Source organism: Martes martes (genome assembly GCF_963455335.1).
Source record: "Martes martes genome assembly, chromosome: 9".
Lineage (NCBI taxonomy): Eukaryota > Metazoa > Chordata > Mammalia > Carnivora > Mustelidae > Martes > Martes martes.
Window position 1 is genome coordinate 88,377,521 of NC_137896.1, and position 26,292 is coordinate 88,403,812.

At 36.4% G+C, this 26,292-nt stretch overlaps 1 protein-coding gene across 2 annotated transcripts in view; it reads right to left on the reverse strand.

Moving 5' to 3' along the window:
* Positions 1–26,292, reverse strand: part of EXOC6B (exocyst complex component 6B) — a 619,674-nt gene that overhangs the window by 302,421 nt on the left and 290,961 nt on the right. For both annotated transcript variants that reach the window (XM_080813943.1, XM_080813942.1), the window contains 7 exons: positions 19,741–19,824; positions 19,338–19,384; positions 17,903–18,023; positions 6,306–6,377; positions 5,492–5,589; positions 3,906–4,011; positions 2,959–3,068 (listed from right to left, as the gene is read on the reverse strand). In XM_080813943.1, the coding sequence (XP_080670069.1) occupies positions 2,959–3,068; positions 3,906–4,011; positions 5,492–5,589; positions 6,306–6,377; positions 17,903–18,023; positions 19,338–19,384; positions 19,741–19,824 (638 nt within the window). The remainder of the gene's footprint in view (positions 1–2,958; positions 3,069–3,905; positions 4,012–5,491; positions 5,590–6,305; positions 6,378–17,902; positions 18,024–19,337; positions 19,385–19,740; positions 19,825–26,292) is intronic.

Below are 26,292 nucleotides of genomic sequence, written 5' to 3' on the forward strand. Positions count from 1 at the left end.
CTGCAAGGTTGGTTCAACATCCGCAAATCCATCAATGTGATACAATACATTAATAAAAGAAAGAGTAAGAACCATATGATACTCTCAATAGATGCTGAAAAAGCGTTTGACAAAGTGCAGCATCCCTTCCTGATTAAAACTCTTCAAAGTGTAGGGATAGAAGGCACATACCTCAACATTATCAAAGCCATCTATGAAAAACCCACCGCAAATATCATTCTCAATGGAGAAAAACTGAAAGCTTTTCCGCTAAGGTCAGGAACACGGCAGGGATGTCCGTTATCACCACTGCTGTTCAATATAGTACTAGAAGTCCTAGCCTCAGCAATCAGACAACAAAAAGAAATTAAAGGCATCCAAATCGGCAAAGAAGAAGTCAAACTATCACTCTTTGCAGATGATATGATACTATATGTGGAAAACCCAAAAGGCTCCACTCCAAAACTGCTAGAACTTATACAGGAATTCAGTAAAGTGTCAGGATATAAAGTCAATGCACAGAAATCAGTCGCATTTCTTTACACTAACAACAAGACAGAAGAAAGAGAAATTGAGGAGTCAGTCCCATTTACCATCGTACCCAAAACCATAAGATACCTAGGAATAAATCTAACCAAAGAGGCAAAGAATCTATACTCAGAAAACTATAAAGTACTCATGAAAGAAATTGAGGAAGACACAAAGAAATGGAAAAATATTCCATGCTCATGGATTGGAAGAACAAATATTGTGAAAATGTCTATTTTACCTAAAGCAATCTACACATTTAATGCAATCCCTATCAAAATCCCATCTATTTTTTTTAAAGAAATAGAACAAATAATCCTAAAATTTATATGGAACCAGAAAAGACCTCGAATAGCCAAAGGAATATTGAAAAAGAAAGCCAAAGTCGGTGGTATCACAATTCCAGACTTCAAGCTCTATTACAAAGCTGTCATCATCAAGACAGTATGGTACTGGCACAAAAACAGACATATAGACCAATGGAACAGAATAGAGAGCCCAGAAATAGACCCTCAACTCTATGGTCAACTAATCTTCGACAAAGCAGGAAAGAATATCCAATGGAAAAAAGACAGCCTCTTCAACAAATGGTGCTGGGAAAATTGGACAGCCACATGCAGAAAAATGAAATTGGACTATTTCCTTACACCACACACGAAAATAGACTCAAAGTGGATGAAGGACCTCAATGTGCGAAAGGAATCTATCAAAATCCTTGAGGAGAATGCAGGCAGCAACCTCTTTGACCTCCACCGCAGCAACTTCTTCCTAGGAACATCGCCAAAGGCGACAGAAGCAAGGGCAAAAATGAACTATTGGGATTTCATCAAGATCAAAAGCTTTTGCACAGCAAAGGAAACAGTTAACAAAACCAAAAGACAACTGACAGAATGGGAGAAGATATTTGCAAACGACATATCAGATAAAGGGCTCGTATCCAGAATCTATAAAGAGCTTATCAAACTCAATACCCAAAGAACAAATAATCCAGTCAAGAAATGGGCAGAAGACATGAACAGACATTTCTGCAAGGAAGACATCCAGATGGCCAACAGACACATGAAAAAATGCTCCACATCACTCGGCATCAGGGAAATACAAATCAAAACCACAATGAGATACCACCTCACACCAGTCAGAATGGCTAAAATTAACAAGTCAAGAAATGACAGATGCTGGCGAGGATGCGGAGAGAGGGGAACCCTCCTACACTGTTGGTGGGAATGCAAGCTGGTGCAACCACTCTGGAAAACAGTGTGGAGGTTCCTCAAAAAACTGAAAATAGAGCTACCCTACGACCCAGCAATTGCACTCCTGGGTATATATCCTAAAGATACAAACGTGGTGCTCCGAAGGGGCACGTGCACCCGAATGTTTATAGCAGCAATGTCCACAATAGCCAAACTGTGGAAAGCGCCTAGATGTCCATCAACAGATGAATGGATAAAGAAGATGTGGTATATATACACAATGGAATACTATGCAGCCATCAAAAGACATGAAATCTTGCCATTTGCGACGACGTGGATGGAACTAGAGGGTATCATGCTTAGCGAAATAAGTCAATCGGAGAAATATAACTATCATATGATCTCTTTGATATGAGGAAGTGGAGATGCAAGGTGGGGGGGTTTGGGGGGAGGTAGGAAAAGAAAAAATGAAAAGATGGGATTGGGAGGGAGACAAACCATAAAAGACTCAATCTCAAGAAACAGACTGAGGGTTGCGGGGGGCAAGGGGGATGGGAGAGGGTGGTGGGGAAATGGACATTGGGGAGGGTATGTGCTATGATGAGTGCTGTGAAATGTGTAAACCAGACGATTCACAGACCTGTACCCCTGGGGATAAAAATACATTATATGTTTATTAAAAAAAAAAAAAAAAAAAAAACCCTCAGTTCATATTGACAATATCTGAGGCTAAAGAACTGTGTCTTTTACTTCTGCATTCCCAATAAGAAGGATGCATCTGGTACAGAAATAGGTTCAGTACACATTAGTCAGATAATCTAACTTAAAGGAGATGAGGATACCTTCAACAAGCCCAGAGAATATTTGGAAAGAAGGATATTTCCAAGAGATTATACTTTCTACTCCCCTAGTGGCCTTAAAATTTCATTAAATAGAAAGCAAAAATTAATATACTGTTTTCTAGTCAATTCTTACTAATAAAGTGTTAAAATGCAAATCTACAACAAAAATAGAGAATAAGCTAAGTAATACCAAAAAAAAACAATTTATTCGCAAGTTTCCAACTTGCAAACTTGTTGGAACTTACCAACTTCCCCTTTTACCATGACTTTATAATATAGCAGGTGCCATGCTGTGAACGGCTAATATTAATACTTTCAAAATCAGAGCTGAAGGGGTTATGCAAAGGTTTTCAGAATATTCATGTGCCTAAGAGTCACAATTTCAACATCTGTTACATTTCCATTGTTTCAAAGCATACCTTAGGTGAAGATCTTCCGAAAACTTCAGGCAGGCATAAATAAATTCTTTAATTTGGTTGTAAACTTTTGGCACAAATTCAGAGAAAGGAAACTTTTTTGGAAATGGTTGCTGTAAATGCAAGAATTAATGAAAGCAAGTCACAAACTAACATATGCTGACGATACTTATAAATCAATTAAAATACAAAAGGAATTTTCCTCCACGTTGCAAACTGTCTATTTAACAACCTCAAATTAAAGAAAGTGTTTCCAAAAGTTTCCTGATGCTGAAAAGAATAAGATATAAATTTAAATAAATAATAATTCAAATGTCTTTCAACACATGAAGGGCTAAAAAAAAAAAAAAAAAGCTGTGGTAAGTATTCAGCAATAAAAAGGAATGAATTATTGCTACATACACCAACTTAGACGAATCTCCAAAGCATCATACTGAGTGAAAGAAGCCAGCCTCAAAACATTATCTACTGGATGACTCTGTTTGTATGGCATTCTTGAAAAGGCAAAAGTAGATCAGTTACCAAAAACTGGGGGTTAGGGTTGGGAGGAACTGATGAAAAAGGAGCAGCATGAGGGAACTTTTGAGGATGATGGAACTGTTTCGATATCATTATTGTGGTAGTACATATATGACTCAATACACTGTCAAAACCAATGGAATTACATAGCACGGGACAATTTTTACTGTATGTTTGGGGAGAAAATGTCCTAAAACTATAATGAAAGCAAGTATTTCAAAGTATAAACAACATTAGAACATGCCCAGCAATACTCCTAAAAGGACCCTCAGGTCATCTACTGATTCCCAAAACAGAAACTTCTGTTCTTTTAAGCCCCAAAATCTCTGAAGGTGTTCTAGAGGTCTAATGCATTGAGTTGGAGGTAATGTCTTCAATGAAACTGATAAAATGAAAACTTTCAGAGGATGGCAAAGCAAAAATACTCTTACCTTTTCCAGGTCTGTATCTTGGAATGGGAACTGTCCTACCACCTTTTTATACATGTCTTCACTTGTTACTGGTATAGGACTGTAGTTGTCAGAATCAAGTATGTTTCTAAGGAAGGAAGGGTGGGCTGGTTAATCACTGTAGTGATCACAAGTAATTTTCAGGTAAACTCAAATGGTTGCGTGCTTCTAACCGCCCAAACAAATGTTTTCCAGTCCCTATTCTATTCTTTCCACAATGAAGCTATCTGTTTCAGGTAAAAAACATCTTTAACAGAAGAGCAAAAGAAAACTACGCTCTGAAACAAAGGGAACACAGTTAGGAACATGAGCTCATAGTATCTGAGATTTAAAGATAAAACAAACTTTCATAGCAACATGTAGAAGCCGTAAGGCAAATGAGTAGTAAACAACAAAAGGATGGATGCTTGCAAGAAAAGCAGAAAGGTATTATTTGGGGGTTTTTTGTTTGTTTGTTTGTTTTTAAAGAAAACATATTTTATTATGTTCTTTATTCTTGTACTAGATCTTCTATTCTAACTTTCAAAACTGGCAGATGAGGAAAAGTAACTTTCATAATAAATCCAAATTATATTCATTTACTTTCACCTACTGTTCTGTACTAAGGATGAACTTCCCTCCATAGGAACTGGCCCCTTAACGAGACCGGAGGCTCTCTAAAAGCAGAGACCATACTACCAAAATCAAAGTCAAATTTACTGAAGGGGTCAGATCAGGCACTTTCAAGACAATGGGAGATGATGTTACTCATTTTCAAGGTTCCTACAGACAGAATCCTCCCTTAAATACAACTGTACCATTAGTAAGATTAAAGGAAAAATGTAAGATCTTAAAGTTAAAAGAATCTGAAAACAGGGTAAGCTGATCTGGGGACAGGGTCTTGCGCTAAAGCAGGAAGACCACTTTAAATCAAAGCATGAAGGCTCAAAAGGAGAAGAAACTCAAGTGATCTGACATGGGTTGTGTGCCAGGAAAACAGTCCAAGGAGGTATCTGTCAGTGCGAGGTGTAACAGAGTAGTTCTCATATTACTGTATACATGATGCATGATGTAATAACTAAATAACACACTTCAAACACTGCATTGTAATAGATCTCTTCTCTAAATGTAGAGAAGGATGCATTTGAGGAATCACATGAGTAAGTCTTCAAAACAGGTTCACAAAAAAGCCTAAATTATTCAAAGGGGCTCAAAACTACTACTCTATGAGTGAGCTATAGACTAGCCATAATCACCAAAAAATATATTAAGAAGACACAAGATGATTTGAATGGTATGAACTAAGGTATCGGACATTTATTCAAGGCGAGGAAAAAGCCAAAATGACGTCTGGAACTCTCCACATAGTAGACCTGATACACTGAGATCAGATATCTTGGGAGCTTTGAAACACCTCTACAATGTGCTTGAATTCTGAATCATAACTTGGATCAAAGCTAGAATAGATAAGCCACACATACTTGTTGCTTATTATATCTGACAAGCCTTATGTATAAACATGTGTATACACACCAGCACATATGTGCACATGCACATACAACCACACACGACCACAGATCATTTCTCACCTGAAGATACCTGCCCACTTCTTTAGCAGAGTTTCACTGTACTGATCTCTGATTTCCAACAGCATGTCAAAAAGCTGATTTACAGGAAAACCATACACCTGAAACAAAATAAGAAAATGTCTTCATTTTACAGGGAGATTTTTTTAGGAGCAACATGAGAGAAATCAGGCACTGAAATACATTATCATGCAACTTAAATGAAAGCATGACAGCAGCATGTTTCATTCCCACCTAACGTCTAGCACTTATCTCTCAAGAATTAAAAGATACCTATAAAAATATTTAAGCCAGTCAGAAAAAAAGTAGAAAGATGAAAAATAAAATCAATATATACCATGTACCATGTCCACAAAGTTCTCCCGGCAACTCCTCATGTCCCCTTAGCAAACTTCATGAATAGGGAGAGAAATTTGAAATGCTACCCACTTCTAATGCTATCCTTATGGGATAAGATTGGTGGTTCAAATCAACAATTGTTATTCAAGATAGTAGTTAAAAAACTCCAAAATCACTCAAGCACTGTATCTGAGTTAAGGACATTTTTTTTTAAAAAACTAATGTAGTGAGTGGTTCAATTAATTGACTAGCTCTGAGCAAAAAAAAAAGTGGGGGGAGGACTGGAACTATTTATGAGAATATAAATTGGTCAAGGTAATGATCAGGAAATGCTATAAAAAGATAAGATCTAGCTCTAGGAAAAGAAGAAACACAACTAAGAACTAAAAAGCATTTACTCAAGCTGGATAGAAGAGTGAAAGATCTGGAGCTGATGGATACTACCCTAGATCACTCTATGTAAACAGAAGTCACAAACCTGAAGTGTGTCAGCAAAAAGCACAATGAGGTTCTTCAAATCCAACACGAGGTTTGGATCAGAGCAGTAAGACTAAAGGAAATAAAAGACAATGAGGAAAAAACATCTTAATTATTAAAAATAAACCTAAATTTTGAATTCTTTCAGTGCTTAATGCTTTACCTGGTGAAGGGTCTCTAGAATGGGTCTAACCCTAACCTCTTCCTGGCTCAAGGTAACACCAGATTTAGCCAGGGAAGAGATGGGTAGAGCCTCCCACAAGCCATGATCTACATTTTTAACAGCCGGAAATTTAAAAATATACTTCTAAATAATTCTTCAGTCAAAAAAGAAATCAAAACTGATACTGCAGATTATTTTAGAATAAACAACAATATAATATTTGATATCAAAGCCTATGCAATGTGCCTAAAGCCATTTCAAAATACATTTATACTTTTAGAGGCAAACAGAAAACACAAGAGATTGAAAATAAATTAAGCACTCAACCCATGAAGCTCTAAAAGCCAAAATTAACCATAAGTATATGAAAGATCAATTTTGATCAAATGAGAAGGGGAAATAACATAGAGAAGCTATGAAAGACTTGATCAATGAAACCAAAAGCTCACTAAAAATATCAGTGAAACAGACAAATCTTGGGGAAGCCTGATTAAACAAGAGAAAACAAAAGTAAAGAGCACAAGGAATACAAAGAGAAAATAAACATAAATAGAGGAAAAGTTACAAATGGAGTCCATGTATAATCTCTTATCAATAAAACTGAAAATTGAAATGACATGGAAGATAGGTTCTGTGGACAGGAGTCAAAGATGCATGTCACTATGTGAAAAATGTGAAATTTGGATATTCAAATTCTCTTGATTACAGTCTGGTTCCTTCCTCTCTACTGGATCTCTCAATTCCTGAAAGAGGTGTGTTGAATACTCTCACAATGGTAGGGTTCATCAATTTTTTTTAAGATTTTATTTATTTGACAGAGTGAGAGAGAGCAAGGAAGCACAAGCAAGAGCAGAGGGAGAGGGAGAAGTAGACTCCCTGCTGAGCAGAGAGCCCGACATGGGGCTCGATCCCAGGACCTGAAGATCATGACCTGAGCTGAAGGCAGACACTTAACCATCTGAGCCACCCAGGCGCTCTAATTGAATTTAAATTTTTTCAAAAGGCTATTGTCTTTCTGGTGGGTTAAAACTAGAATAATACAAAGTATTCCTTTCTTCTCCCACTTAATGGTCTTCAAATTCAATTCTATTTGCCTTGGAGAATATTGCCATTTCTGCTCCTCTGACTTTATTTTCACTCTCTTAAGGTCACCATAATGTATGAGTAGATCTCAGTAAGCAAACTATAAGACAGCCTCTTTGACATTTCCTGTGATTGCTGACATGCTGAACCTACTCCACCCTATTTTCAGTTTTTTATTTACAATGATTTCTTCTTTCTTTTTTATTTCATGGTTTTCATTGGATCATAGTTGTTGGGTTGTTTTTAGGGTTTTTTCTTTTCTTTTCTTTTTTAATTTTTTATTTTTTTAATTACTTTTCAGTTACTAGAATTCATTGTTTATGCACCACACCCAGTGCTCCATGCAATACGTGCCCTCCACAATACCTACCACCAGGCTGGCCCAACTTCCCACCCCCCGCCCCTTCAAAACCCTCAGACTGTTTTTCAGAGTCCATAGTCTCTCATGGATCATAGTTATTTTTAATTATTTTACAGTGGTCACTAAATAAGTCATACACTTTCTTCCCACTGTTTATGTGAAATAATCCGGAGTTTCCATTAAAAAGAAATTTTTTAAAGATTTTATTTATTTGACAGAGAGAGACACAGTGAGAGAGAGAACACAGACAGGGGGAGTGGGAGAGAGAAGCAGGCTTCCCGCTAGGCAGGGAGCCCGATGCAGGGCTCAATCCCAGGCCCCTGAGATTTGACCTGAGCCAAAGGCAGACACTTAACGACTGAGAAACCCAGGTGCCCCTAAAAAAAACTTTTTAAACATTAAGTCTCTCTCCTTCTGTACAGATTCTTAATAGAGTTAAACTTTACAAATAATCAAATACCAGCTAATTAGATTTATCTATAACTACTGCCCATTTTCTGCACACATTTTATTTAATCCTATCCCATCTTATATTCCGGATTTTTCATTTTTTGTAAAATGCCAATAAAATAGGATAAAGATTAAACTTCGAATCCTCATATGTTTGAAAAAGGCTTTCTTCTGCCCTTAAACTAAAATGCAAAATTTCTGATGTGAAAGAATTATCTCCCATCCTTTACCCTGCTTGACACTCAATGCAGACTTTCCACTACAGGAATCCAGTCTTTCTTCATTGCAGGGAAATTTCCTTCATTTAATTCTTTAATTTTTAAAGTCCCCCTCTTTGTGACCATCCTTTCTTTTGAAATGTCTATTAGATATAATCAAAAATTAGTATCAGGTATCCATCCATGTTTCTTAAACTTTCCTTTCACATTTTCCATCTCTTTGTTTGGTCCATATTTGGGGATATCTATTATGTTTCACTTTTTTTATTCTTGATCACAGAATGATAGATAGTTTTATCTGTTTGATCTTTGAATTAAATTTCTCTCTTCGGGTAATCAGAGATTTCCAAGAAAGCAACGTTTATCTTGGGCTCGTGTGCTTCTTTTTCCTTCTTACTACATTTTTTAAAAATTGTGAGTACAGTATACCTCAAGAAAAAAAATGAACGAAACCTATATATATATATATACAATTGTACCAGGCAAACAAAAAGGAACAGTGCCAGCATGTGGGACATTCCCACATGCTCTCCTCACAGCTCCTTTCCTCCTCACTCACGGAAATAGTATCATGACTTTTATGATAATTACCTCCATGTCTTTCCTTAGTTTTTTGTTTCTTTGCATTTTTAACTTAACAGACTTTTTTTGGAACAGTTTCACATTTACAGAGAGTACAGAGAGTTCTCATACACTTTGCACACATACACAGTTTCCCCTTTTACAACACCTTGCATTCGTGTAGTACATTTGTCACAAGTGATGAACCAATATTCACTATGATTAACTAAAGACCATAATTTATATTAGGATTTACTCTTGTTTTTGTGTATTGTATAGGTTTGAACATATGTATAATGACATGTTCTTCCATTACAGTGGCATGTTTCAAAGCCCTAAAAATCCCCTGTGCTCCATGTAGTCCTCCCTCCCCGAATCCTAGCAACCCCTCATCTTTTTACTGGCTTCATATTTTTGCATTTTCCAGAATGTCATACAGATGATCTTTGAACTGGCTTAAAAATATTAACAAGCAGGTTGTAAGGTATTTATCCTCCCCAAAATAAAACTATTCAGATTTTGACTGTCACTGAATTAAATTTACAGGTCAATTTTGAGAGAACTGATACCCACAATAAGACTTCCAATCAATGAACATGATACAACCCTCAATTTTAATTACTTCTTCATTTTAGTCTCTCAGTAACATTTTAGAATTTTTCTTCACAAAGGGCTTAAATATCTTTTGTTAGTGCTATTACTTTTTATTTAGGCTAACTGTACAAATTTTATCTTTTAAAAATTTTAACCTTTCAACTTTTGCTCCAGGTTTATAAAAACAACTGATTTTGTATAATGGTTTTGCATCCAGGAAACGTGCTAACCTCTCCTATCAACTGTAATAATTTTTCTGGAAGTTCCTTTAGATTTTCAACGTACAAAAATCTATCTGCACCAATAGCAATTTTATTTCCTCCTTTCAAAGGTTAACTTGCTCTATTTATTTATTTTTCTGTCAGGACAGCACTGGATATGACTTCAAGTACAAAACAAAATAGGAGCAATGGCAATTAAATATGGTATTTGTTATAGGTTTCTCAGGATGTCTTTTATCAGTTTAAGGAAATTCTCTTACGCTTCTAATTTCCTAAGAGATTTTAGCATAGACTTATGGTGTGCTTCACTGAATGCTTTTCTGTATCTATTGAAGTTATTTAAATTATATAAATTTTTGTCTTTTAATACTACTAATGCATTAAATTACATTAATAGACTTTGTAACATTGCACTAAGTTTGCATTTGCCACTATAAACTCTACATATTAATGCTATTTGTAAGCTGTTGGATTCTGTTTTCTAATATTTCTTTAGGACTTCTAATCTCTATTTATGAATGAGCCTGATCTATATTTATGAGTTTATGCAATTATACTACCTTCTTCTGGCTTCATTATCAAGATTACATATACTTCATAAAATGAGTTGCTGTTTCCTCTTTTCTGTTCTCTGAGAGTTTGTGTAGAATAGGAATTGAAGACAAAATTCCCTATACCAAGGGATATCTTTTCTTTCTTTTTTTTTTTTAAGAGAAATTTGGGGTGTATTTTTTTAATTAAAAATTTTTTTTAAGTAATCTGCACACGCAACATGGGTCTTGAACTCACGACCCGGAGATCAAGAGTTGCATGCTCCTAAGGACTGAACCAGCCAGATGCCCACTGGAGATTTCGTTAAGGGAAAAATTTTGACTACTTTTTCTTTTACTTCTGAAAGGAATAGTTCTTTCCAGCTTAATGTGGGGAGGGTACCATATTATACACTTTCTATCTTGGGTGGCCCCAAGAGGCTGTCAAAATCAAAGTTCAAATTGTCTGGACCAACAAGCAACCTCAGGGCAAAGGCAGCTCAAGCAGTTAGCCCATCTCTCCGGCCTCTCGACTTCCCTGGATCTGGCTTGATAATTCCTTAATATCCTTACCAAACATTTGAAAACTACAGAACATTTTATATGGTATATATATAAAAACACAGCATTGTTAGTAGTCTCCAGCTGAAAGGTTGATATGTATAACCTAGTCTCCTATATTCCTAAAACCAGGAATGATTATTACTTTGTAAATTTTTCTCCAAGTCCATGAATTATTTGTATTTGCTAAAGAACAGCACTGGTCCATTAGTTCCCATTATCTTCTATTTGATGTAATTGGTTTTCCTCAAATATTTTATGACTCTTGACTGTCCACATTTTCGAATGAAGGACTAGGATGATGAGTATGGATAATTTGCAGAAGTTGCTGACTCTGTAAATTTAAGTCTGCTTCCCAAGAAAGTGACTACAGGCTCTTTGTAAGGGGACGGGGCAGATGAATCACTATGTTCAAAAAGTAGCACAAGAGAACTTCACTGATGATACTATTATCTCTTTACATAGATAGTAAGGTTGGGCAAAGAACAGGGTAAGCAGCTGGCTGGCTAAGATTTTTGGAAAGCAGACCTCTATATAATTTCTTTTATGATTTCTCCCAGGCCCATTCCTGCTCATTGTATGTGTTAACTCTAAATTTAGAGTGTTCCTAGATTCCATTTGGAAGAATATCTCCTACTTTGACAGTATCTCTTTCTACCATATTTAACGTAATATTTTCTTGTCTCAGGTTCAGTTAATTTGCTGATTTCCTTTGTTTTCTAAGTTCAAGGAAATTTTTCAAAACTTCCGGCCTACAGATGGTACTTTGTAGAATTTCTCTTTTTATTTTGTTTTTCCCCATGTTATTTGATTAGAAGAATTTGGTTAGAAGATCTAGAAGACAAGTATACTCAATATACCCTTTTGACTCAAAAAAAAACAAAATACACAAGCGGGATGGGTATGGACATGGCGTGGGTGTTGAATAAAACCACTACCATGGTACACACTGCTGTCTACCTACCACATCAGACTAAAATGTCCAATATTTAATATCTGTAAAACATGAGGTTTTTGCCACACAGTATTACATTGTTCCATAATTCTGAGTGCCCTTTCAGTATTATCCCTTTCAGTATTATCAGATGATGTTCATCATACTATTAAAAACTATATTAGCAGATCTTCTAATACTGAACCATTCCTGATACAAACTCTCCTTTGCAGGAGCAAATTATACTTTAATATACTGCTAAATTTGAATTCCAAACAAGATGGATCATGTAACATCTATCATGTTTTGAAATCAGCATTGCAAATACTGTACATATTAATACCTGAAACACTATAGATTTCAAAATGTTTCCAATTTATGCAATGACTAATAATTCAATCAGAAAAAGACTAGTTTTAAATGTAACACGGAATGTTAGAAAGATATATAGATTTTTGATAAACAAGTAACAATCATTCAGATGCACTGTTTCTTTTTGAGATTTGTTTGGATGTTTGGGTTTGCTCTTATTTTGGTTCGCTTTGCTGGGTAATATAATACATTAAATAAATAGTGTCATGAAATAGAATTAACATCTGCGGCATCAATTACTCTTGTCTCATAATAAATAAAATGACTGTAAATGTATGCGGTGCTGAGTTATGTTTTAATAGCCTTGTTGAGATATAATTCTCATACCACACAACTCACCCATCTGAAGTATATAATTTAATGGCTTTAGTTATTGTATATTCACAGACACGTGCAAACATAACCACAGTCCATTTTAGAATTTTTTTTTTTTTGCCTCAAAAAGAAAATGCATGTCATTTAAATTATCCTCCCAGGTATTCCAAGCCCGAAGCAACCACTAGTCTACTTTCTGCCTCTACAGATTGACGCTGAAATATTGGGAAGAAAAGAGTATTTTGCTATGTATTCTTCAATTCAGAAAAATATGCAATAGATCTACAAAGAAAAGCTCCATTAAGATTAATTTTCTCAGGGCGCCTGGGTGGCTCAGTGGGTTAAAGCCTCTGCCTTCGGCTCGGGTCATGGTCTCAGGGTCCTGGGATTGAGCCACACATCGGGCTCTCTGCTCAGCAGGGAGCCTGCTTCCTCCTCTCTCACTCTCTGCCTGCCTCTATGCCTCCTTGTGATCTCTATCTGTCAAATAAATAAATAAAATCTTTAAAAAACAAAAAGATTAATTTTATCCACAGATACACACTTTAATCATTAGCATACTTGGAAAGTATCTTGCTCTTCCTGACATCAAATACAACTGCATGATGGAGAAGAGAGGAGAGTTTCCTGTTGATCAGATCTGTCACATGCTCAAATGTATAAGTCACAGAGAAAAAGGTACGAACCATTGCTTTACAAAACAGAAATTGCTTGCAAGAAATCAAAGATTTCCAAAAGAAAAACGGCTTTTCCCAGGGAAATAATAAAATTGGTGAAATCATTGATATGGACAGATATAAAATAAACAAAATCAAGGACTCCTCTCCAGAGAATACAGTAATATTTGTTAATAAATATGATTGGGGGGAAAAAACTTTCCTCAAAATATTACCTAAAAAAACCATAAAACATCAAAAATAGGATTTAGATTAAAAGCACACAAAATACTTTACCAAAAACATGTAAGCAAATAATTGAGAAAAATACATATATTCCTGGTGACAAATAACAGGTACTAAAATATGTCAATTAACTCCATTTTAATTTACAGATTCACTGCATAATAACACTATAGTTCAACTGGGGGAGGGGTGTTGTAAGTGGCGAAAGGGATGTGACAAAGTTATTCTCAAATTAATCCGGGAGAATAAGAAGAATATAAATGGTTAGCATATATTAAAAAGAGGATTTTAGAGAACGTATATGTTCAGTAGGAAACTATGCCATACTACTATATCGATTATAGTAATCAGGTCAATGTTGTATTGGTTCAAGACAGAGAAAAAGAAGAAAAGCAGGGGTGAGAATCTAGACCCCAGTGACAGAGCTTAGTATTTACAAATTATATTATTATATGATAAAGGTAGCCTCCAAAATATGTTAGGAAAAAACAGATGTTATGGACTAAATTTTATGCCCCCCAAATTGGTATGTTAGACCCCTAACCCCAGTGTAGCTATATCTAGAGATGGAACTCCTAGAGATATTTAAGTTCAAATGAGGAAGGGCCCTGATCTGTTGGGCTCGGTATCCTTACAAAAGGAGTAGGAGACACTGTAATGCACACTGAGAAAAGGCCATGTTAGGACATGGTGAGAACATAAATCAAGAAGAGAGTTCTCACCAGAAACCAACCACGCTGGCACCCTGATCTCAGACTTTCAGCCTCCAGAACTGTGAGAAAATAAATTTCTGTTGTTTAAGCACCAGTCTATGACACTTCATTATAGCAATCTAAGCTAAATAAAATAAGAGATTAATACAATAATGTTATTGATGTGATGAGTGATGAGTCATTTTAAAAAATAATTAAAGACAGAATCCAAGGAGTGCCTGGGGGGCTCAGTTAAGCATCACCTCTTGGTTTTGGCTCAGGTCATGATCTCAGGGTCACGAGATCGAGCCCATGGCAGGCTCCACGCTCAGTGTAGAGTCTGGTTGGGATTCTCTCCCTCTCCCTCTGCCCCTCCTCCCACTTGCATGCATGTATGCCCACTCTCTCTATCAAATAGATAAATAAAATATTTTTTTAAAAAAAGATAGAATCCTGGGGTGCCTGGGTGGCTCAGTGGTTTAAACCTCTGCGTTCAGCTCGGGTCATGATCTCAGGGTCCTGGGATCCAGCCCCACATCGGGCTCTCTGCTCAGTGGGGAGCCTACTTCCCCCTCTCTCTCTGCCTGCTGCTCTGCCTGCTTGTGATCTCTCTCTCTCTATCAAATTAATACATAAAATCTTAAAAAAAAAAAGACCTCACACCCTATACTAAAATAAACTTTTTATGTCTCTGATATATATGTAAAAAAGTGACTGTACAGAAATACTAAAATAGAGACAAATAACTATATATTCTTTGGAACAAGGAAGACATAAATTGTCAAGCTAAAAATCAATATATTTACAAAAAATTTTAAACTTCTGTAAAGCCATGGAAAAGAAAAGTTAGAGACACATAAAATTAAGAAAAAATCTTTGCAGCCTATATACCACACCAGAGATTAACATTCATTGAATGTTAATGAACATTCATTCATTTTTTATTAATAAATAATAAAATATTTTTAAACTATTAAATATAAAGGCAGTGCATATGAACAGGAAATTTTAAGAAGATATACAAATAACTAAAAACATCTGAAGAGACTTCTAGTATCAGTATTAATCAAAGAAAAACATGTTAAGATACAACTTCTGACACATTAGGAATGATTTTTTTGTTTTTATTTTTTTTTAAGATTTTATTTATTTATTTGACAGAGAGAGAGATCACAAGTAGGCAGAGCAGCAGGCAGAGAGAGAGAGAAGGAAGCAGGATCCCCGCTGAGAGGGAGCCCAATGCAGGGCTGGATCCCAGGACACTGAGATCATGACCTGAGCCAAAGCAGATGCTTAACTGACTGAGCCACCCAGGCACCCCTCATTTTTTAAATAAAAATAAATAACAAGTGGTAGTATATACATAAAAGTGTAAAAAAAAATTTCAAGTCATAACATAGTCACAGGACTTTTTTTTAAGTCTCAGAACAGGCAGGAACTTTTATATTTTTAAATATGCCAGACTTTATTATGACAAAAGAATAAAATGGTAAAAATGTCAGATTAAGTCCTAGGTCACATACAAGCAATGACAGAAATTTTAAAATTAGATAGATATATAGGGCACCTGGGTGGCTGAGCTGGTTAAATGTCTGCCTTCAGCTCAGGTCATGATCTCAGGGTCCTGGGATCCAGCCCCACATCAGGCTCCCTGCTCAGTGGGGAGTCTGCTTCTTCCTCTGCCCCTCCCCCCTTGCTCATGCACTCGTTCTCATTCTCTCTCTCTCCCTCAAATAAATAAAATCCTTTTTTAAAAAGATCAATATATAAATAGGCAAATATTTAAAAATTCTAAATACTAAAAAAGAAACCATAAATAAAAATAAAAGGAGGAAGAACACTGGAAATGTATTCAATGACATATCCTCTTTGGTTTCAAATTCATATATTTACCAAAGTCCTACACCATGCAACTTGGATAACACAAAGGCAGAGTAATCATATCCAAAGGAAACTGATGACCTCACCACTCCAAACCATCAAAGGGAAAGAAAACATAAACCTAGGTATTACCTTGATATGCTTTTAACATTACATTTTATATTTAATCCAACACAAAATAAAATTAATCTTACCGCCTAAAAATCTCTCCAATTCATCCACATCTCTCCCCATCTACTATCGCCCTTGGTCCAGCTGTCATTATCTCTTGCCTGAATATTAGACTATCCTACTAATTGTTCTGCCCACATTCTTTCTCATCCCTCATCCATAATTTAGCCAGAATGGAAATCTGATCTCCTCACTCCAATTTACCCTACCCCCACAGTGAACACACACACACTCCATTCAATCCAGTGCTTAAAGCATCAAATAGGTCTTGAGTAATATGACATCTATCTACTTTTTTATTTTTACTTAATACCATGCCTAACTTTTTATGTTCCGTGTTCTGCCCACTCTGAACATTTTTCAAGTACCTAAAACAGCTACAATCCCATCAATTACAGATTTTACACATGGTATTTATTCTGGAACACTTGCTGATGGACAGATAATAAAGCTGAGGGGTCACAGATAACTTGTTTCTAGCTGGCACAACTAGATGGATACTAGAGCCATTTATAGAAATATTCTAGACACTAAATTATCTCCTATTATTAACTCCTCACTATCATTCCTCAAACAGTTCAGATAGAAAAGTACCCCCAAAGCCCATGTACTACCATCTCTTATACCTAAAATTCCCTTTTAATTGATCTTTGCTTAAATAGTGTCTCCTTGATCTTCTGATCTCAGAATGCCACTTCTGATCAACTAATCAAAACTAGGCACCCTGTTGTCCTAACCTATCACTGTTTTAATTGCATTGTATTATCACTGTCTGATATTATTTATTTGTTTATTGGGAACGTCCCCAATGAAAATAACTTTCTGAAAGCAAGGACTTGATCCATGTAGTTCACAGTTGTATTCCCACTGCCAACACATAATCAGTGTTTAAGAAGTATTAGATAAATGATTAATTCAGAGCCAACATTATCTATCTGAAATAAAGTGGATTATCATCAAAAATTCATGCTTTGATAAAATATATAAAATCATGGGAACTCACAATTATGTAACTTATTGATATGTTGTATGCATTTTTCTTTTCAAGAAATAAGAATAAAACTGTGAACTCCAAACCAGTATTGACTGGCATTATAGAAGACAATAGAGAGTAGTGGCTGAGCACATGGGCTCTGGAGTCACATCTCTGGATCCGAATCCAAGCTCTACCACTTACTGTGTAACAATTAGGCTGGTTACTTAACCTCTCTGAGATTCAGTTCCCCAGACCATAAGGTAAATATAATTAATAATACCTATACCTTATGAAATATATATAAAGTGCATATACCAACCCCTGACACAGAAGAGTCCAATAAATGTCAGCTGTTGTCTTTTTTTTTGGTTTGTTTTTTGTTTTTGGGGTTTTTTTGTTGTTTGTTTTATTACAGAGCGCATCCAAAAAAAATGGGCTCAGTATTAGAAAGGATAGCAATTTGAAGTGGCTACTTCCATACGTCTTTGAGAGAGATAGCTCCAAGCAGGTGATTCCACACAACACATCCTTGCTGATTTTAAAGCAGTACAACACTGACCAGTACACAAACACTCAGCAGTAAGTGAGAATATCTCGCGGGTGTCTTACGTACCGAGTGGGTGCGAAGTGCCGCGATGGTTTTTGAAAGTGCCATTTCCCAAAGTTCATCAATGTAGGCTCTATTCACCAAGCCCTGTGTTGTATGTAAAATGTGATCTTCAACCACAAAAAAACTGAAGGGGAAAAAAAGAAAGTACAGAAATTACAGAAAAGTACAGAAAGTTCAGAAATTACAGGTTGACTACTATCTCTGGGTCTCACAAACATTAAGAGCTGCCACCAAATTCGAATAGTCACTTTTCCTTAAAGAAAGCTACTAGGTGTTATAAACAAAAATCACATTTCTTGGACTTAGAATTTTGTCCAACCACTTTATAGAATCAGAGTCCCATTTCTATTAAATGTTAACCGGGTCAGCAATTTAAAGGGGAAGAAAATATTTATAGGTAAGGGAAGCTAATTTCACTATATTAAAAACACCAGGCCACTAAGACATTTTAAAAAATTAATTGATTTTTAAAAAAAATTAATTGATTTTAAGAGACAATGAAAGCTGAAACACACATTTTTATAAGAGCCTCACATACAAAATATCAAAATGATTCCTTTTATATGGACTTACTCATTACAGGGTTGAAAATGTTTCTTATAAAGGTCAAAAAATGCACACTTATTTTTTAACACTCTGTTGTAGCTTTATTGTTGTGCATTTACAACATATCATTAGCTCCCTTGGCTAAATGTTCATACTAAATTAATTCTTTAAATAAGGAATTCTTATGATATATTTTAATCAAAACTATCAAAAAGAAATCTAAAGTCTGAAATAAAAAAGCAATTTCATGGAACAATCCAACTCCTTTCCCTTTCTTTTAACTTCGAGGTCATTATTTTGCAATTAGAATAAGCTGCCTATATTTGGGGTGTTTATTTGGGAAATGCAATTCCATATTAGTATGTATACTCTAGATGATGGTGGCAAACTCTATAGCCCATGGGATGAATCTGGCCCACTGCCTGTTTTTATAAATATTGTTTTATTGGAACACAGCCACGTTCACTCATTGCTGTATTGTCTATAGCTGCTTTCACATTGCAACAACAGAGCTGAATGGTTGTGACAGAAACCGTATGGCCTGCAAACCCTAAAATACTTTACTAGCTGGCCCTTTTAGAAAAAGCTTGCCAACTTTTGCTGATTATTTGGTTCCCTCTTACCAAGAATGGAGAAACCAAACATCAAGGGTAATAAAATTACAATTCAAAGTTTTTTCTCCCTTTCTCCACCAAAACTACTTTCCAACAATATAACGCTGAAACCAATAAGACATTCCTTTAAAATTATCAGAAAGTCAAAAATAAATCTCAAGAATTTAAAATAAAAAAAGAAAAAGAATTTCCCAAGGAAAACTTATTTTTCCAAGTCTCCCGAATCAAGGTGTTCAAAGTGTAAAAATTTAAATACATACACACACATATATACCTACCCTACAATTTGATTAAAATACTTCCTGTAGCCATCTAAAGTTTCATGCTGCAACAAAGCAAAGAAGAAAAAAGTTATTCTTTCTATTTTGTTACATTAAGACAAAGTTGAAATCAGTTACTTGATTTCTTAAGGCTCAGTTCCCAAGACCTAGGTGAATATAACAATAGTACCCTATCTTATAGGGTTACAATGAGAATGAAATGATATCATTCATCCCAGTACTTAAAACAATGCCTGATATACAGCAATCAATAGATGTTAGCTACTATTTTCTTACTGTCACTTCCACCAAAAATGATCTCAGAGTGAGTTTAAAAAAAAAAAAGTACCTATGCAAAATAATGAACAGCTGCCAGAGAAGAAAAGTGAAAACCTGAGAAAAGTTAAGTTGATGATCCTACCATGTTAGATGGAGGCTGGAGCACCAAGCGGGCCTGTTTTCGCCTCTGTTTTCGGTAGTAGTTCTCAAATGTTTCCCGGGCACCCTGTAAAATAAACAAAAGGAAATGGGTTGACACAATTTGACCAATTATTCTAGTATTTCGTGGGAAAAGAGAAGCTCTCAAGACCCCACATTTCTCAAAATATGCTATTTTGACAATGATAATAATCATAGAAAAAAATAAAATGGCATTACCATTTATTGAGACTTACCTACAAATCCCGTAAGAATGGATACAAAATATTCTTAAAAGGACACTACAGAACTCAACCACCAACACACCAAATTGGTTGCTCAATCAACTATCACAAATTCACAAGAATGAAGACAAACCAACATTCTCATAAGAGCAGTTGAGAAAATGTTCCTTAAAAACCTCACAGAACATTCCAGAAGAAAAATGTTCAGAATGAAAACCAGTCTCAGATGAATCATGAGCAAAGGGCCAGAGGGAGGCAGGAAAAAGGCAGAAGCGGAGAACAGTGAATCAGTCTTCCCAGCTAGCATATAATCAAGCACAGGATTAACACCAGAAAGGAAATTCTTGGTGCACAGTTTCTTAAACTGAAAGGTGCTTCGGAGAACCAGAGCTGGCTCATGAGCTCTGAAACTGGGCTGAACAGCAGCCTCTCAAAATTCATGTCCTTCCTGGGATGTCATAATGGGAACTTATTTAGAAATAGGGTCACAGCAGATGTACTTAAATTAAGAGGCAGTCACACTAGATAGAGTAGGTTGCCCCTTAATCCGATATAACTGGGGTCCTTAAAAGAATTGGAGAAAAGACATAGAGACAGACACACAGGGAGAATATCCTGTGACAACACTGGCAGAGACTGGAGCCCCGGTCTGCAAGCCAAAGACACCGAGGATTGCTGGCCACCGCCAGAAGCTGGGGAGAGGCCAGGAAGGATGCCCCCCAGAGTCTCAGAGGGAAGATGGCTTTCTGACACCTGCTTTTGGATTTCTAGTCTTCAAACCTGGGAACGAATAAATTTCTCCTGTGCAAGCCACCCAACCCGCGATACTTTGTTCCAGCAGTCCTAGGAACCAAGATGACTCGAAGTTTTTAAAACACGACGCCCCCAGGGGGCGCCTGGGTGGGTCTGTCCATTAAGCTTCTGCCTTGGGCTCAGGTCTGGATCACAGAGCCCTGGGATCCAACCCCGCATCTGGCTCCCTGCTCAAAAAGGAGCCTACTTCTCCCTCTGCCTCTGTCAGCTGCTCGTGCTGGAGCTCTGTCTCAGTCAAATAAAGAAGTAAAATCATTAAAAAAAAAAAAAAGAGGAAGAAGAAGAAGAAAAAGAAAGAAAGAAAAGAAAAATGATGCCCCCCCGAGGACTAAATTCTACTCTGAATCCAAGACCTTTCTCAATGAGTAAGAGTAGAAATGGGGAGACAGCATGCATGGTGGTTAAGAGCACCGATTTTGGAACCATATGATGATTTCATTCAAATCGCGAGTCTGTGCCTTTCTAGCTGTATAACTCGTACGACCAGCTGTGTAACTTTCACTAATTTACCTTCCACCATTTAAGTCTTCAGCTTTCACTAACAGATGTGCTATGGTGTCCTCATCTGTAGAAATGTCACGCTCATCATTGTCATGAGGATTCAGATGAGCTAGAAAGCTTTGAGAACGGTGTGTGATAAATAATCACCACTACGTATGTGCTTATTTTTTCAAAAGGGAGATGAAATAGATCAATGATGACAGTGACTGCCTCGCCCATGCGAAAAAGTATAAACTCTACACAATCCCTAAGTTCAGTTTCCTCACCTTCTCAGAAGTCTGAAGAATCCTATTCAACGTGACTTCTCTGTTAGATCCCTAAACTGGAGAAGCTGATTTAAGGTACTAAATCACACTAACTCAATAGCCTAAGCTTAGCGGTTGGCAAACGTTGCCTCTAAAAGGCAGGATGGTAAATATCACAGGCGTGGTGAGTTCTACGGTCTCACCTCTGCTGTTGAAATGCAAAGGCAGCCACAGCCAGTACATACGTGAGTGTGGCTGTGTTCCAACAAAACGTTATTTGGGGAAACTGAAATCAGAATATCATATAATTTTCATCTGCCATGAAATATTTATTTATTTATTTATTTATTTATTTATTAATTACCAACCACTTAAAAATGTAAAAGCCATTTGGAGTTCACAGGGGTCACATCGAAACAAGCAGCAGGGTGGCCATGGCCCATGGTTTGCTGACCCCTGGTGTAGCTTAAAAACAAAGGTTTTAAAATGCTAACGCGATTATAACTGTAGACACCTGAGTTTTTCCTGCTATAAAATGAAATCAAACATTAAGACAGCTATTTCAGGGCTTGCTTATTTCTTAGTCCACAAGTTAACGAGGTAGCAAATGGTTCTATTTAAGAAATAAGAAGTGGAAACTGCCTGTTGGTTTGTTAAAGTTATTCCCCACTCGTCACCATTTCTCAGCTTAGTGGTATTACTGAATGTCAATTACATTCTGTACACACTGAAGGGCTTTTCATTGTACAGTTAACAGCCCTAAAGGCCCTTTATTATTCTTGTGTGACATTACACATTCAACATGCTTTGGAGCCAAGATACACTCAGCTGAGAATTTAGGGAAAGTCTTCTCTCAAATTAGACCATTGTATAATAATTTAATTATTTGCTGTAAAAGATAGAAAATATACAAGATGAAATTCTATATAAAAACCTATCATAGACCTCTTAGTTCTAACTAGATACAATTTGCCTTTCAAATATTCATTTGCTAAAATAAAAACACAAGAAAAGACCAATTTATCTAATAATTCTGGTTTCTCCATTTACAAAATTCGATTTTCCCTAATGGCTGCTAAATAAATTCACCTCTGAGTATTCTATTTCCTCTGCCAATTTTGTCAACTCAATGCTTACAGGTGGAATTTACAGTAGATGTCTGACCTGTCCAGCTGGATGCCTGTCTTTTCCCAAATAGATCAACAGATGAACTATAAAAGTTTGCCACTTCAGTTTCAAGCTCCTCTAATCATTAATATTAATTAAAACAAAACTCAAAAGCCAGTGAAAGTATAAGCAAACAGATATAAAAAAAAAAACAGGCAAGTGAAAAGTTGTTTTAGTGTGTTTTCAATTTATGTCATTAGTATTATGGTGGTCCAAAAGCTTTGTAATAATTAATAAACACACAAAATATCACAGAAAAACAAGTCACTTTACGTACATAAAGTGCCTACCATACAATAAAGAATAGTTCTTGTCATCATTGAATTTATAGTCTGTAGTGGAAAACTAGCAATTACATGAACAAAAAGTACAACAGAATCCTATAGATTGGAGAGAGAGAAAGAGAAAGAGAGAGAGAGAGAGAGTGTGTGTGTGTGTGTGTGTGTGCATGTGTGTCTATATAATGGGCGGGAGGAATGTCAGAGAAAGTTTCTTCAGGAAAAAAAAGCCATTTATATTCATAATTGAAGAATGAGTCAGAATAAAGCACATAAAAAGAAAGGGAAAACTATTTCTCATAGAGACATAGGGGTTCAAAGAAAAAAGGCATCATGTATCCCATGAACTGAAAGAAGTTCTTCATGGCGGAACCTTCGGAGTGTAAGAGAGAAGAATGACAAGAAATAAAGGCTAGAGGGCTTTGTAAATTCTGTTAAGATATCTGGACTTCAACTCTAGAGACAGAGTTTTAAGTTGCAACGTACTGAGCAGAATGAAGAAAGGGAAACTTAGATACAAAAAGATCAGTCTCAGGGCACCCGGGTGGCTCAGTGGGTTAAAGCCTCTGCCTTCGGCTCAGGTCATGATCTCAGGGTCGTGGGATTGAGTCCCGCATTGGGCTCTCTGCTCGGTGGGGAGCCTGCTTCCTCCTCTCTCTCTGCCTGCCTCTTTGCCTACTTGTGATCTCTCTCTGTCAAATAAATAAATAAAATCTTAAAAAAAAAAAAGATCAGTCTGAACCTGACATATATTTAGGAGGTACAAGTTGATGACTGATTGGATACTGGTGGTAAAGGACAGAAAAGACAGAAAGCTAATGTCAGTTTTCTAACCTGGGTAGTTGGTTTGATGGTGGTGTCATTTAATGAGAGAGAAAACATAACAGCTGGGATATGTAGTCAATTACTATTCATGGATTCCATATTTGCAAATGTGCCTACCTGCCAAAATTTATTTGTAACCTCAAAATCAATACTCATGCTGTTTCATTATCATTCACACATGAGTACAGAGTGCTGAAAAATTTGAGCAGTGCCTACTGCACATGTTCCTAGCTGAGGTCAAACAAGGTCAATACTCTGTCTTCTTTCTTCAGTTCTAATACCATAAACGATTATCCTTTTCACAGTCATCCAGTGCCTCATTCTTTGTATTTTTGTGCTTTTTAAGAATTGAGATATAATTGACATATAACATCATATTATTTTCAGGTATACAACATAAAGATTCAATATTTATATATATGGCAAAATGACCATTACCATAAGTCTAGTTAATGCCTATCATCACATACAATTTTTTTTTCCCTTGGGTTGAGAACTTTTAAGACCTACTCTCTTAGAAAATTTCAATTATCCAATAAAGTATTATTAGCTACAGTCACCACACTATACATTATATCCCTAGGACTTACTTATCTTGTAACTGAAAGACTATTCCTTTTCATTAGCTTCACCCAGTTCCGCCACCCTCCACTTTTGGCAACCACCCATCTCTCTATTTATGAGCTCAATTGGGTTTTCTATTTATTTGTTTAGCTCCATATATAAATGATATCATACAGTATTTGTCTATGTCTGACGTATTTCACTTAGCAGAATGCCCTGAAGGTCCAGCCATGTTGTCACAAATGGCAAGATTTCATTCTTTTTCATAGCTGAATAATACTCCTTTGTATATATAGATCCCACATGTTCTTTATCCATTCATCCATCAGTGAACACTTAGACTTTCTATGTCTTGGCTGTTGTAAATAATGCCACAAGGAATATAGGAGTGCACACACTTTTTCAGTTAGTGTTTTCATTTCCTTCAGATAAATACCGAGAAATGAAGTTGCTGGAACATATGGCAGTTCTATTTGTAATTTTTTGAGAAACCTCCACACTGTTTTCCATAGTGGTTACACCAGTTTACATTCCCACCGACATGCAATAAGGGTTCCACTTTCGCAACATCCTCACCAACACTTGTTATTTCTTGTCTTTTTGATAATATTCTAACAGTGGTAAGGTGATTATCTCATTGCGGGCCTGATTTGCATGTTCTTGATGATCACTGATGTTGAGTACCCTTTTGTGTACCTGCTGGCCACCTGTATGCCTTGCATCTTTGTGCTTGTGGTTGACTTTGCTATTTAAAATGGCCCCCACATGTCGTACTATAGTGCTGTCTAGTGTTCCTATGACTTGACACTTGTCAAGAAGACAAGATGTGCCTTACAGAGAAAACACATTTAGATAAGCTTTGTTTGGCCATGTGTTATAGTGCCGTCAGCCATGAATTCAATGTTAATGAGTCAACAGTATATGTTCAATAATATCTTTTAAAGAGAAACACACAGAAAACAGGGTTATGCATTGATTGATGAAATGTTGTAAGCAGAAGCTCACAGGAACCTAACCTCAGCAGCAATGGTTCAGTATTCATTAACTCAGTGTTTACAGTGACCTTATAAAGTATAACCAACATGAATAACAAGAACTGATTGTACATGAGGACACTGGTAATAAGGACCTCTGTCATGAACTTGTTTAGTTTGTGACTTCTAAGTGCTAAGTGTTCAGGAGAGGGCATATTTGGGTCTACAGCTCAGGTGAAAGGGCTAAGCTAAAGACAATAGTTTTCAGAATCAAGAATCATTGGCAGAAAGATGGTAACCTAAGCCTAGGAAAACATGAGATCATCTAAGGAATATCTGTAGAATTTAAGTACAAAAGGACCTACCACAAAAACCCTCAGGGACACCAACAATTAGGAAATATCTGTCTCTTTCCTATAATTAAAATATAACTTGAAATGTCACTTACTGAGAAAACAGTTTTCCACTACTCACTCTAACATGTAAAGTTTTGCCAGGGCACCTGGGTGGCTCAGTCAGTTAAAGGGCCAACTCTTGGTTTCAGCTAGGGTCGTGATCTCAGGCTTAGGAGATCCAGCCCCCTACTCCCCAACCCATCTCAGGCCCTGTGTCTGTCTGCACTCAGTGTGGAGTTTGCTTGGGATTCTTTCCCTTTTCCTTTCCCTCCCCCAACTCTCATGGGTGCAAGCTCTCTCTCTTTCAAATAAATAAAATAAAATAAAGTTTTGTCTAAGACATAGCCCTCTCTTAATTCTTTGCATAGCACAATGTCCATCTGACATTATGTCGTCTGCTTACTATCTGTCTCCTCTCATTAGGATGCAAGCTCCCCAAGAACAAGTTTATTTGTCTTATTTATTGTTGCGTTCCCAGCTCCTAGAACAATGCCTGGAATAAATGGCACTCAATATATATTTGTTTGAATAAATGACTAAAGGGATTAA